The sequence below is a fragment of the Pseudonaja textilis genome, chromosome Z, assembly GCF_049901715.1.
Source record: "Pseudonaja textilis isolate UNSWEBS1 chromosome Z, rPseTex1.2, whole genome shotgun sequence".
NCBI lineage: Eukaryota > Metazoa > Chordata > Lepidosauria > Squamata > Elapidae > Pseudonaja > Pseudonaja textilis.
Genome location: NC_142008.1, coordinates 123,259,399 through 123,274,973, shown reverse-complemented (window position 1 = coordinate 123,274,973; position 15,575 = coordinate 123,259,399). Strand labels below are relative to the sequence as shown.

Genomic DNA, 15,575 nt, shown 5'->3' with positions numbered 1-15,575 from the left:
CAAAAACTAAGCCCGACCTCATTGTTTCATAGCGAAGCAGGGGTATCCAGCTAGTTCTATTAATTAACCAGTGGAACAACTTGCCTTCAGAAATTGTGGTTACTCCATCACTGGAGATTTTAAAGAAGAGATTAGACAACCATTTATTTGAAATAGTATAGGGTCTCCTGCTTGAGAAGGGGGTTGGACTAGAAGACCTCCAAGGTCTCTTCCAACTATGTACTGAAGTTGAATATTTGAATTTCCTCCCTTGGATGCAGGAATTTCCACGTCTGGAACGACTGCTGGATGAAGCGACCAGATCTGCCTTCAGGGTTCGATGGGTGGCAAGTGGTAGACGCAACCCCTCAGGAGTCCAGCAGTGGTAAGTAGGGGCTGGTGACGAAGCTCTCCTAGGAAATGGGATCTCCAACCCTTGGAAACCCTTGAGCAAGTTCTGTCAGCTTGGGAAGCCAGATTGAGATCCGATGCTCCCACGCTGCCACGACTGAGCCTGGGAAAGTGGGAGGGGGGAATTCATCGGCGTGTATCTAGTCAGACATAATAAAATCCTTTTTCTGGTTCAAGGTCGGGTTGTGTTGTGCATACTGTAAAGGAAGTTTTACTTTGAGACGGATGGTGATTGCGCCATGGGATGTGGTGGTGGGTGTAGGGGATGGATTTTGTAGTTTTTTTTACTTATTGCAAGGAAGCCTGGAACTTTCAGATTTGGGATTCCACAGTTGTGCGAGTTACTATCCAAATAAAAGGAACTTTTGAGAGGATGTCTGTCTTGGAGTTATTGCTTGGAATGGAGGTTTGTTGGAATGCTGACAGGTTCTAGACTGAAAGTGCGGAGGAATTGATGCCTCTTCTCCATTTTCCTTTCTCGCATTCACCTCCCATCTCTTCCCACAGGGATCTTCTGCTGTGGGCCCTGCTCTGTGGAGGCCATCAAGAACGGTCTGGTCTACATGAAATACGATGCTTCCTTCTGCTTTGCCGAGGTGGGTCTTCTTTTAGCGTCTGAGCAGATAGAAAAAATGTCCGCCTTAGAAGCCATATTTTACTTGGTAGCTTGGAGACTGCCGCCATCATTTAGTACCTGGGAATTTGGGGGGGGGTGTAGTAGAGAGGTGGAAGATTAGACTCAACAACGTTCTTTCTCAGAGAGTCAAGGACATGTTGCCCTGAACCTGGAGAGGAGTGTCTGGAGGAAGGTTTCAGTTAGACTGGTGGGTGCAGGGGGTGAATCTTTGAATTTCTTCCAACCAAAGTTTTTTATTTTTCAGTATAAACATACATATTTTGTGGATAGCTGTATTGACTGGGTCAAGTCTTTTTTAAACAACCGTAACAATAATAATACAAATAAGTGTGTGTAATTCTAATCTTCCAACTTCAACAATGCTAGTCTCTTTTCATAATCCCATTTATCATTTTCCCATGAATTCGTTTAAACATAAATAATATTTCTTCGCGCCCTGTAGTTGTTATCCCTAAATATGTTTGATATTTTTTTAAGAATTACTCATTATTCCACCATAACTTCAATATTCCAAATGTGTAGGATTACTAAAAACGCCAAGTATTAGCAATATTTAATCAATCCCAGGGAGTGTATCTCAAAATCCCCCACACAATTTCTAGTCCTTAATATTTTAAATTCACATTATACTTTAGCCCACTATTAATATTAATAATACAGTTTAATTGCCTAATCCTAAATTCCCATCTACTATTAGTCAGCCATCTTGATTTAGGATCTTTGAATTTCTATTGGGAATGTTCTGACCGACACTCTTTTCCAACAAATCAAACACAATCCAAAAGGAACAGAAACCTTGTAATGCTTTTAAAAAATAATTAACTGTGTTAAGCACAAGCCTTGCCAAACTGCATGAGACTTGCCAAAAGATAACAGACAAGATATAATTTGCAATAGAAGAATCTTGAAATACAAACTCAGGATACTGGAATGTCCACGAGGCTGGAGTTTCAAAACGTTTTTGCCTTCTGCAAAGTACGTTCGTTTCACAGCTGGCTTTTATCTTCTTGAAGGAAGGGCCATTACGTTGCAGGCTTACTCCCGAGTCGCCCGTGCTGTTGCAGCTGCTCTTTCCTATGAACAATCCTGCGCGCACGCACACTTGGCACAGGCTCCTCGGGAACCTCCTCATTGCTGCTGCCAGCCCCCACAATCTCTGAAGTCCACTCCCTAATGGTCCTGGCCTCTCATCTGAGTGTTCGCTCTCCTCAGCCTTCCGCACCTACTCCTGGCTAACCACAACAGGGAAGGGGAAACCCTGAACTCTCAGATTCAGGTTTCTCCAGATGTGCCAATATAACAACTCTAATCAAATGGGATTTTGAGAAAATGCTTGTTTTGGAGTTTGATTGGTTTGAAGGTTGTTAGTTGGAATGCTGACAATAGAATTCTTTATTGGCCAAGTGTGATTGGACACCCAAGAAATTTGTCTTCGGTGCATCAGCTCTCAGTGTAAATAACTGATAAACTATTATCATAGTCATCATAAATACATTCATCATGAATCATAAGACACAACATTTAATGATAGTCATAGGATACTAAATAAGCAATCAATATAAATCAGGAAACTAAATAAAACAGTATAAACCATAAAGATACAAGCAGCACGGTTATAGTCATGAGTAGAGTAGGAGATAGGTAATAGGAAGGATGAGAAGAAGAATAGTCATGCAGACTTTGTAAATAGTTGGACAGTGTTGTGGGAATTATTTGTTTAGCAGAGCGATGGCATTCAGCGAAAAACTGTCCTTGTGTCTAGTTGTGCTGGTGTGCAATGCTCTATAGCGTCATTTTGAGGGTAGAAGTTGAAACAATTTATGTCCGGGATGTGAGGGGTCTGTGGATATTTCCACAACCCTCTTTTTGACTCGTGCAGTGTACAAGCCCTTGATGGGAGGCAGGTGTGTAGGCTTAGTTGAGATTGGTTATTCCGGCAAAGTGGGGAGAAAAATCGACAGGAAGGCAGATTGGTGACGCTCTGTCTTCTCAGGTGAACAGCGACAAGGTGTATTGGCAACGCCAAGCCGACGGCACCTTCAAGATCGTCTACGTAGAAGAAAAAGCCATCGGCCACCTCATTAGCACCAAAGCCGTGGGGTCCCATCAACGGCAAGACATCACCAGCCTTTACAAGCACCCCGAAGGTAAGACAATATTCACAGAGAAGGATTGGCATAGTGGTGACAAAAGCACCGGCAGTCCTCGACTTACAGCGGTTCGTTTAGTGACCATTCAAAGTTGCAATGGCACTGGAAAAAGTAACTCATCACCATTTTTCATACTTAGGACCGTCGCGGCATCCCCAGGGTCATGATATCAAAATTCGGGTGTTGGCAACTGACTCGTACTTATGATGGTTGCAGTGTCCCAGGATCAAATTATCCCTTTTGTGACCAAAGTCAATGAGGAGACAAGTTTCACTGAACGACCGTGTCATTAACTACACAACTGCAGTGATTCACTCATTCATAAAATAGGGCAAAACTCACGCAAGAAATGTCTCTCATAACAATAGGAATTTGGGGTCAAAATTTTGGGTTAAGATCTCAGTCGTGGTCGTAAGTCGAGGACTACCTGGCTACCTAAAAACGGCGTATTTCCTCTTCTTTGGGTCTCTCTCTTCGGATTGAGGAGAGGGACCCCATTTTGAGTCCTCTATTCTTCCCATAGGATCGGAAGCTGAGCGCAAAGCAGTAGAAACTGCCGCCAAGCACGGCACCAAGGCCCACATCTACACCAACAAAGAGTGGGGAGAAGACATCTCGGTGACGGTCGACACCCAAGAAGCCTACACTGGACAGGACATCTCCTTGAGGGTCATCCTGAAGAACCGGAGTTCGATGCCTCGCAACGTCTCTCTCAATCTCTTTGTGGCAGTCATGTATTACACGGGAGTCACTGGCAGCAATTTTAAACAGGAGCAGCGGCAGGTCCAGATTCCTGCAGGAGGAGGTAACCATCTCCAGCCACCCGAGGCATGACCCGAGGTGGTTGAGAGTGTTGGAATTCATTGTTGGAATGTAATTTATTGCAAGAAGAACTAAGAACTAAGTATTCAGCCAATAGATGGCAGTGTTTACAAGTTTGGATCTATGGTAGTTGAGCAGTAAAGTGCATGGTGACTGTGCTCTTTGTTTTAATTGTGGTGCTATATATAAACAGAATTTCTACAAAAGGGCCACCTCCTTTATAGGTTTGTCAGGAAGGAATGTGCTGCAGTGCAGAATGGGCTGGGCGAAACAAGGAAAGGAAAACTTGGTATTTGTTTATCCTGAGGGTCTCTGCCTACCTGACCGCAAAATCGTCTGCCTTCCTTCTCACAGCTCAACAGGTTCCGATGGTCATCTCCTATCCTGAGTACAAGCCCCATCTGGTGGACCAAGGAGCCATGAAGCTCAGCATCTCCGGGAAAGTAACTGAAACCGGACAGGTCATCGCGAAGGAGCATACTTTCCGTCTTCGCACCCCGGATCTCACCCTGACGGTACGACACGGACTCTGGGCTGCCCTCGCCAGCCATGTCCGACAAACTAAGTTGGACGAGGATGGCGAGATCTTCTGAACCCAGAAGATTAGGATTCTCATGAGATGTTGCTTAGGGAAATTTATTCTTTCAGCTGTCCCCAAATTTGGAAATACCAGTTCTAGTCAAGACACGTGCTCTTTGGGATACATTCTACATTAGTCTTCATTTAGCAACTGACTTTAGGGATTGTTCACAGTTACAACAGTGGCAAAAAAAATAACTTCACAACCACTCTTAAGTCTTTACGACCTTCACAGGTCTGTCAAGCCAAGGAAAGCTCTAGAAAGGTCATAAGCATAATTTTAATTAGTGACCACTTTAGTTAATGACAGGTGCCAATGTAGTAGCTTAGCAAGGATGAGCTGTATTCTGTAGCTATTTAGTCAGCTGTTTGTAAACATACTACTCCTAGCGGGGGGTGCATTGTTTCCCTTTGCAAAATTAGGTGTAAATTTTTCCTTTGGATATATTTAAAACCAGAGTTTCTTTGCACCAAGGGAGCAAATATATATATAAATATATTTCTAAAATACAGGTAGTCCTCGACTTACAATTGAGCCCAACGTTTTTGCTGTTAAGTGAAACATTTGTGAAATGAGTTCTGCCTCATTTTACAACCTTTCTGGCCCTGGTTGCTAAGGGAATCGCTGCAGTGGATAAGTTACTAACCCAGTTGTTAAGTGAATCTGGCTTCCCCATAGACTTTACTTGTCAAAAGGGGATCATGTGACCCTGGGACCCTGCAACCGTCATAATTACGAGTCAATCTGAATTTTGATCATGTGACCCTGGAGATGCTGCAACAACGGTTGTAACTGTGAAAAATGGTCCTCAGTCACATTTTTTTAAAAAAACAATTTTATTGGGTTTTTTTACAAACAAACAAAACAGACAAAACAGTCCCATTTTTCTGTGCCGTTGTAACTTTGAACGGTCACTAAATGAACTGTTGTAAGTCGAGGACTGCCTGTAGGCAATGCGGTAGTCCCAACTGCAAGAAGGACCAGCATTTCTGTTGCTAAACAAGGCAGAGGTTTAGCTGATTTTACGACCTTCCCCCCACGGCTGTTCCACAAAGCAGTGCTGTCGTTAAGCGAATCGTGCAGTGGTTAAGTGAATCTGGCTTCCCCTGTTCACTTTGCTCATCGGATGCTGGTTGGGGATATTGCAAATGGGAATTACCTGACCCTGGGATGCAGCAACCATTGCAAATACATGCTAGTTGCCAGATGCCTGAATTTTGATCGTGCAATCGCGGGCATTCTGCCACGTTTGTAAGAGAGAGGAGCGGTCATAAGATGCAAACCACATTTTTCCAGGCTGTGGTGACTTCGAATGGTCGCTGAATGAATACAGGGCTACCTGTGTTCTCTTTGACAGCCTGGGGTGGGATTTAGCCAGTACGGACCAGTTCGAGGGAACCGGTTGTTACCCTGAAGTCTACATTCATTAAGCCGGTTGTTACGCCGGTTGAATCCTACCACTGCTCTTGAGGATCCGTTTGCAACCACTTAGTGCCGTTATCCTTCACTGTTTCCCATCCTCTTCTTTTATTCTCCGCAGCTGCTGGGTCCGGCCATCGTTGGACAAGAGACTCAAGTCCAGATTGTCTTCAAGAACCCCCTCCCTGTGACTTTGACCAACGCCACTTTCCACATAGAAGGATCCGGACTTTCAACCCCCAACACGATGACCGTCGGGTGAGTAGATCTGTAGGAAGCTACCCATTGCGTGTTTTCCCTCTTCCTGTGATTCGGTGTCCTCACAATCCTGCCTTCAGGATTTTGGAAGTAGGTGGACCCGCTCTTCTTTGGGGTGGCCCTTTAAATAGACACTTTTGAGGAAGATGTTTACTTTTCAGCCCAAATTCACGACCATTTCACAAATATTTTATTGCCCCATGTTCGTCCGGTGCACGGTGCTTTGGAAAGGAGAGGTCTTTGCAATCAAATATTGAACATAGAAGTAGGAATTATTCTGTCTTTTATCTAAAGGGTCTTATTCCTTGGCTAGTGATCATTAATAGCTATCAAACAGTGAAAATATATTTGGAATAATGAAAGGTGCAATTTTCAGGGGAAGGATTGAGTGAGACCACCTAATGCTTCTCACTATTGGCAATTTTAAGATGTGCGGACTTCAACTCCCAGAATTCTATGCTATGCTGTGCTGTGCTGGCTGGGGAATTCTGGGAGTTAGAGCCCGCCCATCTTAAAGGTACCAAGGTTGAAAAACACTAATTTAAAAACTATTATTTCCATCCTAAAAGGACTTCCAGGGGGGGGAAAAACGATTTTATGAAGTGTGCTTTAAAGAGGAAAAGCAGGGTGCGATTCTGTCAAAGAAAAAAAATAACCATTTCATAAAATGGGTAGAACCCAAGAGGTCATCTAGACCAAACGCCTCCTCGGGGAAGAAGCCACAAGAGCATCTTGGACAGATTTCCAAGCAGAGAATTCAGGGGAAAGTAGCAAGAACAATTGTGCATGGAAAAAAAAAATTCTGAATATCTCCTCTCGGTTCCCACTTCCATTTTCCTATTCATTAACATTCCCTCACCTTGGTACAACATTAATTTCAAGTGCGGGTAGTCCTCGACTTACGACCACAATTGTGCCCAAAATCCATGTTGCTAAGCGAGAAATTTGTTAATTGAGTTTTGGTCCATTTTACAACTTTTCTTGCCGTGTTTGTTCAATGAATCACCACAGCTGTTAACTTAGTCACATGGTTGTTAAGTGAATCACCACAGCCGTTAACTTAGTCACACAGTTGTTAAGTGAATCACCGCAGTTGTTAAATTAGCGACATGGTCGTTAAGTGAATCTGGCTTCCCCCGTTGACTTTGCTGGTCAGAAGGCCGCAAAAGGGGATCGCGTGACACACACCCCGGGACGCTGCAAACCTGTCATAAATGTGAGTCAGTGGCCAAGCATCTGAATGTAAATCAAGGGGATGCTGAAACGGTCATATGTGTTAAGCATGGTCATAAGTCACTTTTTTCAGGGCCATTGTCACCTCAAACGGTCACTAAGCGAACTGTTGTAAGCCGAGGACTCCCTGTGCATAATTTTTCCTGAGGGGGATTTGCAAACATGACCCAGAATGTCTGTTTTCACGTTGCAGGGATATCGGCCCGCATCAAACTGTTCGACTCTGCCAGAACTTCACCCCGCTGCGTGCCGGACGTCGCCAGTTGGTTGCCAGCCTGGACAGCCCACAGCTCTCTCAGGTCCATGGCGTGTTGACCATTGACGTGGCCCAGAATCCTCCGCGGGGACCGTCGGCCTCTCCAGCACCTACCCGGGGTTCTCCTGCCCGGGGTCGTGGCTCCCCTGGCCGTACACGAGGCTCCCCCGCAGCTACTTGAAGCTCCCCTGCGGTCACTCGGGCCTCCCCTGGAAGGCAGCCCGCCAACCACAGCACCCCAGCCAATGCCAACGCCAACGCCAATGCCAACACAAATGCGCGTGGAACCCCCAGCCGCCAGCCCAATCCCGGAGGAGCGCCCAATGCTCACGGGGCAGCTGCCGCCTCCAGGCCAGGGCCCACAGGGCGGCCCGTTTGAGCCAGCTCTTAGCCCCGGTGCCAAGTGTGATGTGACAACACAGCACAACTGGGTGATGAAGAGGGGGGGCCCTTGCCCGAGCCACGGAACCACAGTGGGGTGTGCCGAGCCCACAGGGCCGGTGAACAAAATGTATCTCCTGGGGGTGAACGTCAAGAGACATCTTCATCTGCCAATTTCTCTTTTCTTCATTTTTGTTCCTCTCCATCGTTTTCCCTGCATACTATTTTTTTTCCATATATAATCACCCCAATTGGGTTGCGATTTCTAGGGTCGCAATCGAAGCACCTTCTTCCTCTCACACCGTTCACCTGAGATGTGGGTCAAGGACTTGGCTGCCCCTCCTGCTCTGAGACCCCCATCGCCCCCTTCCCACTGCCCCGGGTGCGCCATCCAGCCACACTGTGCAAAGAATCCCCTCACAATACGTTTGTTACTTGACACCCCTTTTTCACCGTGAAATTTATTCCCTCCTTTAAACGCATGCTGATCTTCACTTGCGCACGCTTGCTTCCACTAATGGTGCAAAATCTCTGGAGAAGTTCGACGGAGAAGTGATAAGTTGTTGTTTTTTTCAAATTATTATTCCCTAAAATGAGTGGTGGGTCTTCTCACTTGAGCCAAAGGAAATTTCTAGGAATTTTTCCCATTGTTTTCCCGCCCTCCCGTCTCTTTGGTTGGACAAATTCAGGGGTGGGAGTTTGGGTGGGTGGGATTTTATTAGTTTTCCTTTTTTTTCAGGAATTGGATGTAAGGGCAAAGTCGAAGTCAGATTGCTGAGGAGGGTTATATGCAAAATAAATTGGCTAGCCGGGCTTCTGCCATTCATGCAATTAAAATATATGCAAATTCAAAGTATCGAGACAGCTGATCATGTAATCCTAAAGCGGAGCTGAGAAGGTTTTTTTTTAATGGCTAGCCAGATCTGTATTCTTCATTATGTTTCTATCGTACTGCATTTAACCTATATGGACCATGAATGAAGCAAAAAAAAAGAAAAAGAAAAATGGTATTTTTTTGTGTGTGTTCGTACTAATATAGGTATTTATTTGAAAATAAATGATTTTTAACTCGTAGCATGCTGTTTTAAAAATAACGCCGTGGTTTTACGCTTTTCAGGTTGTTGCTCAGAGGTGAAATTTGTGGGTTATGCATTGATCGCACATCGATGTGTGTTAGCTGCAAACAGTGGCAAGATTATTGTAGCCCAGGGTGTATAGGATCCAAATAGGATCCGAGCTGTAATGATAAATTAATATCTTTTTATAGGTAGTCCTCAACTTACAGCAATTCAGTGACCGTTTGAAGTTACAACGGCACTGAAAGAAGTGACTTACAACCATTGCAGCCTCCCCTTGGACACATGATCCAAATTCAGACGTTTGGCAACTGACTCATATTTATGACAGTTGTAGTATCCCCCGGGGTCAAATCATCCCCTTTTTGTGACCTTCTGATGAGCAAAGTCCACGGGGAAGCCAGATTCACTTAATTACCCTATTACTACCCCGTTTCCCCAAAAATACAACCTACCCTGAAAGTAAGTCCTAGCTTGATTTTTATACCTGCACCCAATATAAGCCCTACCCACCCCCCCCACCCCAAAATAAGCCCTAATTAAGATCCCGCTCACTCCAGAGTGCACGGGTAAAAGTTAAGCTAGGGTGGGGATGATGGGTGGTGGAGCTGCCCTACTATGTACCTTTGGACAGTTGTAGCCAGGCCTTGCACACCCCGACACCTGCCTGGCTGGCCCGTTTCTTCTGCAGCCAGCAAGGCTGGCAAAGGCTTTCCTGAAGGCCTCTGGAGCTGATAACAAAACTCAGGATTGATCCAGAGCTGTCATTGGCTGCAGAGACCTTCGGGAAAGCCTTGCCAGCTGCAGAAGAAGAACTTTCTGAAGGCCTCTGACAGCGAAAAGGAGGCCCGGGGGCGACGTGGGGGTTAGTTAATGGATGACATCCCCACAAATAGGACCTGTGCCTTTTTTGGTGGAAAAAAAAAATATATATATAAAGAGGGTCTTCTTTTCGGGAAAACACAGTAACTTAACAATTGCAGTGAGATTCTCATAACAACCATGGCAAGAAAGGTCATAAAATGGGGTGAAATTCACTTAACAACTCTCTACCTTCGCAAAGGAAATTTTGGGTTCAATTGCCATCGTAAGCCAACCCTTGTCTTTGGCAAGCTGGAGGCAGTTTTCCTCAAACCCTACATTTCTTTGGAGAACTTGCTTTGCTACTTAAAAGAATTAGAACACTTTAATAAAAGAAACTCCTACTTACTGGAAACATTACTCAAAGAGGCTCCCCTCTGCTGCCGCCATCAGAACTGAGGCACACTTTTTCAGTTTTCACTTGCCATTCTGGTCCCTTTTAATTCTTTGCTCTAATGATAAAATTCAGAATTAGGAGCCAGAATAAATACTGGCTGCGCTTTTTTATCAGAATGGCACCATAGTTGCTGGGCTACCAAACCACAAATTTGTGCAATTCTTTTTAAAGCACTTCCATCTTCCGCAAGACGTTGCATCTAAAACCTTAAGTCTATCGTACCTTCCAGTTCCCCATTTCTATGATTGCTGTACTTATTTCTAACCACTTCTTTAAAACCTTGCCAAGAAAACTGTATTCAGGCCCCACCCAAGGACTGGACACAACTGAACAGAAGAAATAAACATAATACTCACATATAAACCCACCCACGGGGGACTTCCAGCTGACGTCGCAACAAGACTAGAAGCAGCGAACAGAGCTCTCCATTCCAGCAATGGCTTCTCATCATTTATGGGCTCCGGATAGAGCTGAAAGCCACCTTGTAGGGGCGGCGAAACAAAAGAGAGGCTCCCGGTGAGGTTCCAGGGGAGAATGCAACTCCCCTGTGGAAACCCCAGACTTGCTCTCTACGCCACAATGGAGAGAAGAGCAGGCCAATATGGCCACTACAACGTTGGGACAGCTGAGGAACATCTAAGGGCAGCCCTGGAGTGGAGACTGGGAACGGTGTCTGGAGAAGGGCGAGAAGAATTCGTTTTATATGTACTTACCACAAAAAGACTATAACAGAGAAGATTGCAGAATTGTGCCAGCGGTGGATTGGAAGATAGAAGAAGAAGAATTGGGAAATATAAAGAGTTTTTAAAAACTTAAAATTTTAAAAGGAATTAAGCTGGAAGAATACCGATTTGGAATTGGTGATTGGACAGGATTTGGCATTGAAAGGCATTAATTTGAATGCTGGAAATAATTGTTCTAGAAGAGAAATAACATTTGATTTTCACAATTGCTGAAGCTAAATAAAGAAACGGAAAAAAAGTGGCTATGAAACTGGAACTAAAAGCGCTATCTGTTGCTGAAAGAAAAATCCTGTAGATCCCTCCAAACTAACAATTTCATCAAAGAAGAAATCAAAAAGGAATAAAAGAAAGACATTATAATAAGACCCCTGGAAGTTGAAATACATTATAATCAAAGAGTAAGGATACAGGCGGATATTACCCCTGGAACTATTGGTGATGGGACCGAATAACATTGGGAAATAAAGATATTGATATTTTAAAAATAAAAAAGAAGACACTGGTTCAGATAAAATAAAACTCACTGGATAATTAGAATAATAAGCGATATAAAGATGAGTGACATATGCAAAGAAATGAAGATGGACATTCAAAATATGAATGAGATGTGGGATAAAATGTTGGACATGCAATAAAATACAGAATATAGAGGAAAATTCAGAAATGGTGATGGTAAGAGAAGAAAAAGAAAGAACCAAGAAGGGAGAGAAAGAAAAACCAGTGAAATGGATCGAAAGGAACAACAAATAACAAAAGAAGAAAAAGGAAGCTGAACATGAGATATTAATGATGGATATAATAAATAAGAGGAGGGATACTGAGACTGGAATACTGATAAATGAAATTATTAGGGAAATACATAGAGGAGATCAAAAAAGGGAGGGGGCAAACTTTGAGAAATGGGAGAGAAATTATCAGAGAATGATGATAAATGGAGGAAGGATTAAGGGAAAAAGCCAAAGGATGATAGAAAATGGTAAACAAGCAAAGAAACGATGAATTAATATAAAAGAAAAGAAAGACTTGGGGACAATGGTTAAAATGGAAAAGAGGAAGACTCCACATGATGAGATATATTTGTAGTAAAACATATATAAAAGATTTTGAAGAATTGGAATTAAGAATTAGAATAACAAGGAATAATTTAAGTGTAATAGATATGAAAATAAGAACATAATAGATTAATTAAGTAAGATAGCTAAGTGTTTACATAAGATCTAAGTGATTAATAAAATATGGAAAGAAATATTATGTAGAACCTGACAGAATAGATATAACCATGTAGTAGGATAATATTTTTAATGAATTTTATATTTTGTTATTCATATATACAAGGTAACGAGGTTATAATGTTGTAAGTTTGATATTATTAACTAAAAGAAAAGTTATTTGAGTAAAAATGAATGTTAGAGGGAAGGAAATATATAAAAATATATGCAACAGTGACAAATGTAATAATGAGGAGATATAATAGGGGATAATATAAATTAAGATGAAATTCTGAATGCTTAATGAATGATAGGAAATTGTAAACGTGCTGAGCACAAGAATGATTAGTATATTTTTAATGAATTAAATATTCTGTTACCCACTTGTATAAGGTAATGAGGATATATTACTATAAGTTTGATAATATTGGCTAAAAGAAAATAAGATGTAAAAATGAGAAGTTAAAGGGAAGGAACCACACAGAAAACACAATCATATGTAATAGAGGCAAATGTAATAATCAAAAGGGGATTTATTAAGGGATAACTATAAATTAAGATGAAATTTTGAATGATAAATGAAATGATGCGAATAGGTTAAACTGTAAACATGTTGAACATATGATTAAGGATGGTGGGATCCGACTGGTGTAATTACCGGTTCGGTGATTTACGATTTGCACGGAAAGCGCGCATGCACGCACAAATCATAAATCGTAAATCACCGAACCGAAAGTTACACCGATCGGATCCCACCCCTGAGTGTGCGTGTGAATCGTTGTCAGTTTGCTGCCTGGACAGCTGAGCAGCGCTGTGCGTGGGTGCGCAACGGTTGAAAAAGCCTCATATTTCCTGCTTTCTCAACCGCAGCTGTGCTGCGCAAAGCAGCTAAGGTTGAAAAAGCAGGAAATAAAGATCAGGTAAGAGCCCGGGCGGGCGGGTGGGCCAAAACAGCAGCAGACATGGAACCGGTTCTATGTCTGCTGCTCTTCGGAGCTACTGATTCTATAGAGCCGGACAGAACCAGTAGAATTCTACCCCCAATTAAGGAAGATAGAAAATGAAAAAAAATAAAAAAGTCTGATATAAAGTAATGTATGAGAATATAAAGAAGAAAATATGATAATAGACAATGATGTGATGTTAGAAAGTTGTATTTGTGTATGGATATGACTGATTTAAAATGTAAAAAACCTGGAACTACACTATTCTCGCAAAAATGTATTTAAATAATTAAAAAATAAAAAAACTTTTTGGAAAAAAAACTCATTCATGGATAAGTTGACCCTCAAATTTTTCAGCCCAAATACCACGAAACAACCCAAACAAACAGATAAACCATGGATTACCTCTAGATGCCAATTGTAAAATGTAAAATTTCAGTGGTAGTCTTATCTGAGGGTAGCACATTTTTCACAGTACCACTTTATAAAACCTTAGTTAGACCACACCTGGAATATTGCATCCAGTTTTACAAACAATATGTTGAGACTTTGGAAAAAGTGCAGAGAAGAGTAACTAAGGTGATTAAAGGCCTGGAGACTAAAACATACAACGAACGGTTGCAGGAACTGGGCTTGGCTAGTCTACTAAAGAGAAGGACCAGGGGAGACATGATAGAGGTCTTCCAATATTTGAGGGGCTGCCACAGGGAGGAAGGGGGTCAAGCTATTTTCTAAAGCTCTTATAGACCAGACAAGGAATAACGGATGGAAACTGAACAAAGAGAGATTTAACCTGGAAACAAGGAGAAACTTTCTGACAGTGAGAACAATCAACCAATGGAACACACCTTGCCCTCGGAAGTTGTGGGAGCGCCATCACTTGAGACTTCCAAGAAGAGATTGGACTGCCATCTGTCAGAAATGGTGTAGGGTATCCCGCTTGGGCGGGGGGTTGGACTAGATGACCTATAAGGTCCCTTCCAACTCTGATTATCTATACTCTGTAATCTGCAAGGCATACAAAGAACAGTTGCAGGATTTGGGTTTGGCCAGTCTAGAGAAATATTTGAGGGGCTGCCTATTCTCCAAAGAATCTGTAGGAAGGATAAAAAAGCGATGGATGGAAACTAATGAACAGAAGCAACCTGGAATTAAGGAGAAACTTCCTAACAGTGAGAACAATTAACCAGTGGAACAACTTGCCACTGAAGGTTGTGGGTGCTCCATCACTAGAGGTTTTTAAGAAGAGACTGGATAGTCATTTGTCTGACATTGATACAGGTTCTCCTGCTTGAGCAGGGGGTTCGGCTAGAGGACCTCCAAGACCCCTTTCAGTTCCATTCTGATTGAAGTATTTTGATTGGCTTAGTCAAGGGTTGGATGGATTTATACATGTGTACATATAACAATTATGAGATCTTATAGGAGAGCGATTAATTTTTATTCAATGCCACGGTAAATGGATTTTCCCTTGCAACAGCCTCGGCTGGGGTGTTTTCTCTTTCCACTTATGGGTCAAAGGCTCAGAGTCTCAAAATACTCAATGTTCAATGTGGGGAAGACAAAAAGAAAGATTTCTTCCCACGGTCCAAAGCGCCCGTTGCGTCTCCAAGCTCTGGAGAGAACTGCCAACTTGGCCAACTTTAAAAAGGGTTCCAATGTATTGCTTCGATTTTTATAGCTGCTTCTTTCACATTCCTGACCCCGGGCAACACACACTCACACACACACACACACAGTACCAAAACATATAAAACCACTTGCAAACCATACAAGCCACTAAAAAGAATGGAAAGCCATAGATTTGAGGTGACAGATTCTAGATTTTCTCCTGCGAGGAAAGGCAGACTGAGGTCACCGTGATGGGAAGAGACTACCTGGTGGAAGGCATCTCCAAGCATCTGATTAAATCATGGTTTTTGCTGGCCAGTTTTTTTCAGAAGTGGGTTGGGTTGCCATTCTCTCTTAGAAGGTGACGGCCCAGGATCACCCAGCTGGTAGATCATACTCGGCTGGTAGATCCAACACCCAACTGGTAGATCATACTCAGTTGGAGAAAGCCAAAGGTTTTTCCTCGTAATTGCCTATGCAAAGTGAATATTAAGTCTTTTTGAGCCACCGATTCTCAACCTTGGCAACTTTAAGTTAGGTGGACTTCAACTCCCAGAATTCCCCAGCCAGCCTGTAGGTCATAAATATGAGTCAGCTGTGATGGCTGGG

General features: G+C 42.8%; 1 protein-coding gene across 1 annotated transcript in view; it reads left to right on the top strand.

The window, feature by feature from the left end:
• Positions 1-9,200, top strand: part of TGM1 (transglutaminase 1) — a 52,607-nt gene extending 43,407 nt beyond the window's left edge. The window contains exons 9-15 of the mRNA XM_026721946.2: positions 261-364; positions 898-986; positions 3,021-3,174; positions 3,701-3,982; positions 4,354-4,514; positions 6,120-6,256; positions 7,683-9,200. Coding sequence (XP_026577731.1) covers positions 261-364; positions 898-986; positions 3,021-3,174; positions 3,701-3,982; positions 4,354-4,514; positions 6,120-6,256; positions 7,683-7,926 — 1,171 coding nt within the window. The 3' untranslated portion in view covers positions 7,927-9,200. The remainder of the gene's footprint in view (positions 1-260; positions 365-897; positions 987-3,020; positions 3,175-3,700; positions 3,983-4,353; positions 4,515-6,119; positions 6,257-7,682) is intronic.
• Positions 9,201-15,575: the final 6,375 nt, after the last annotated feature.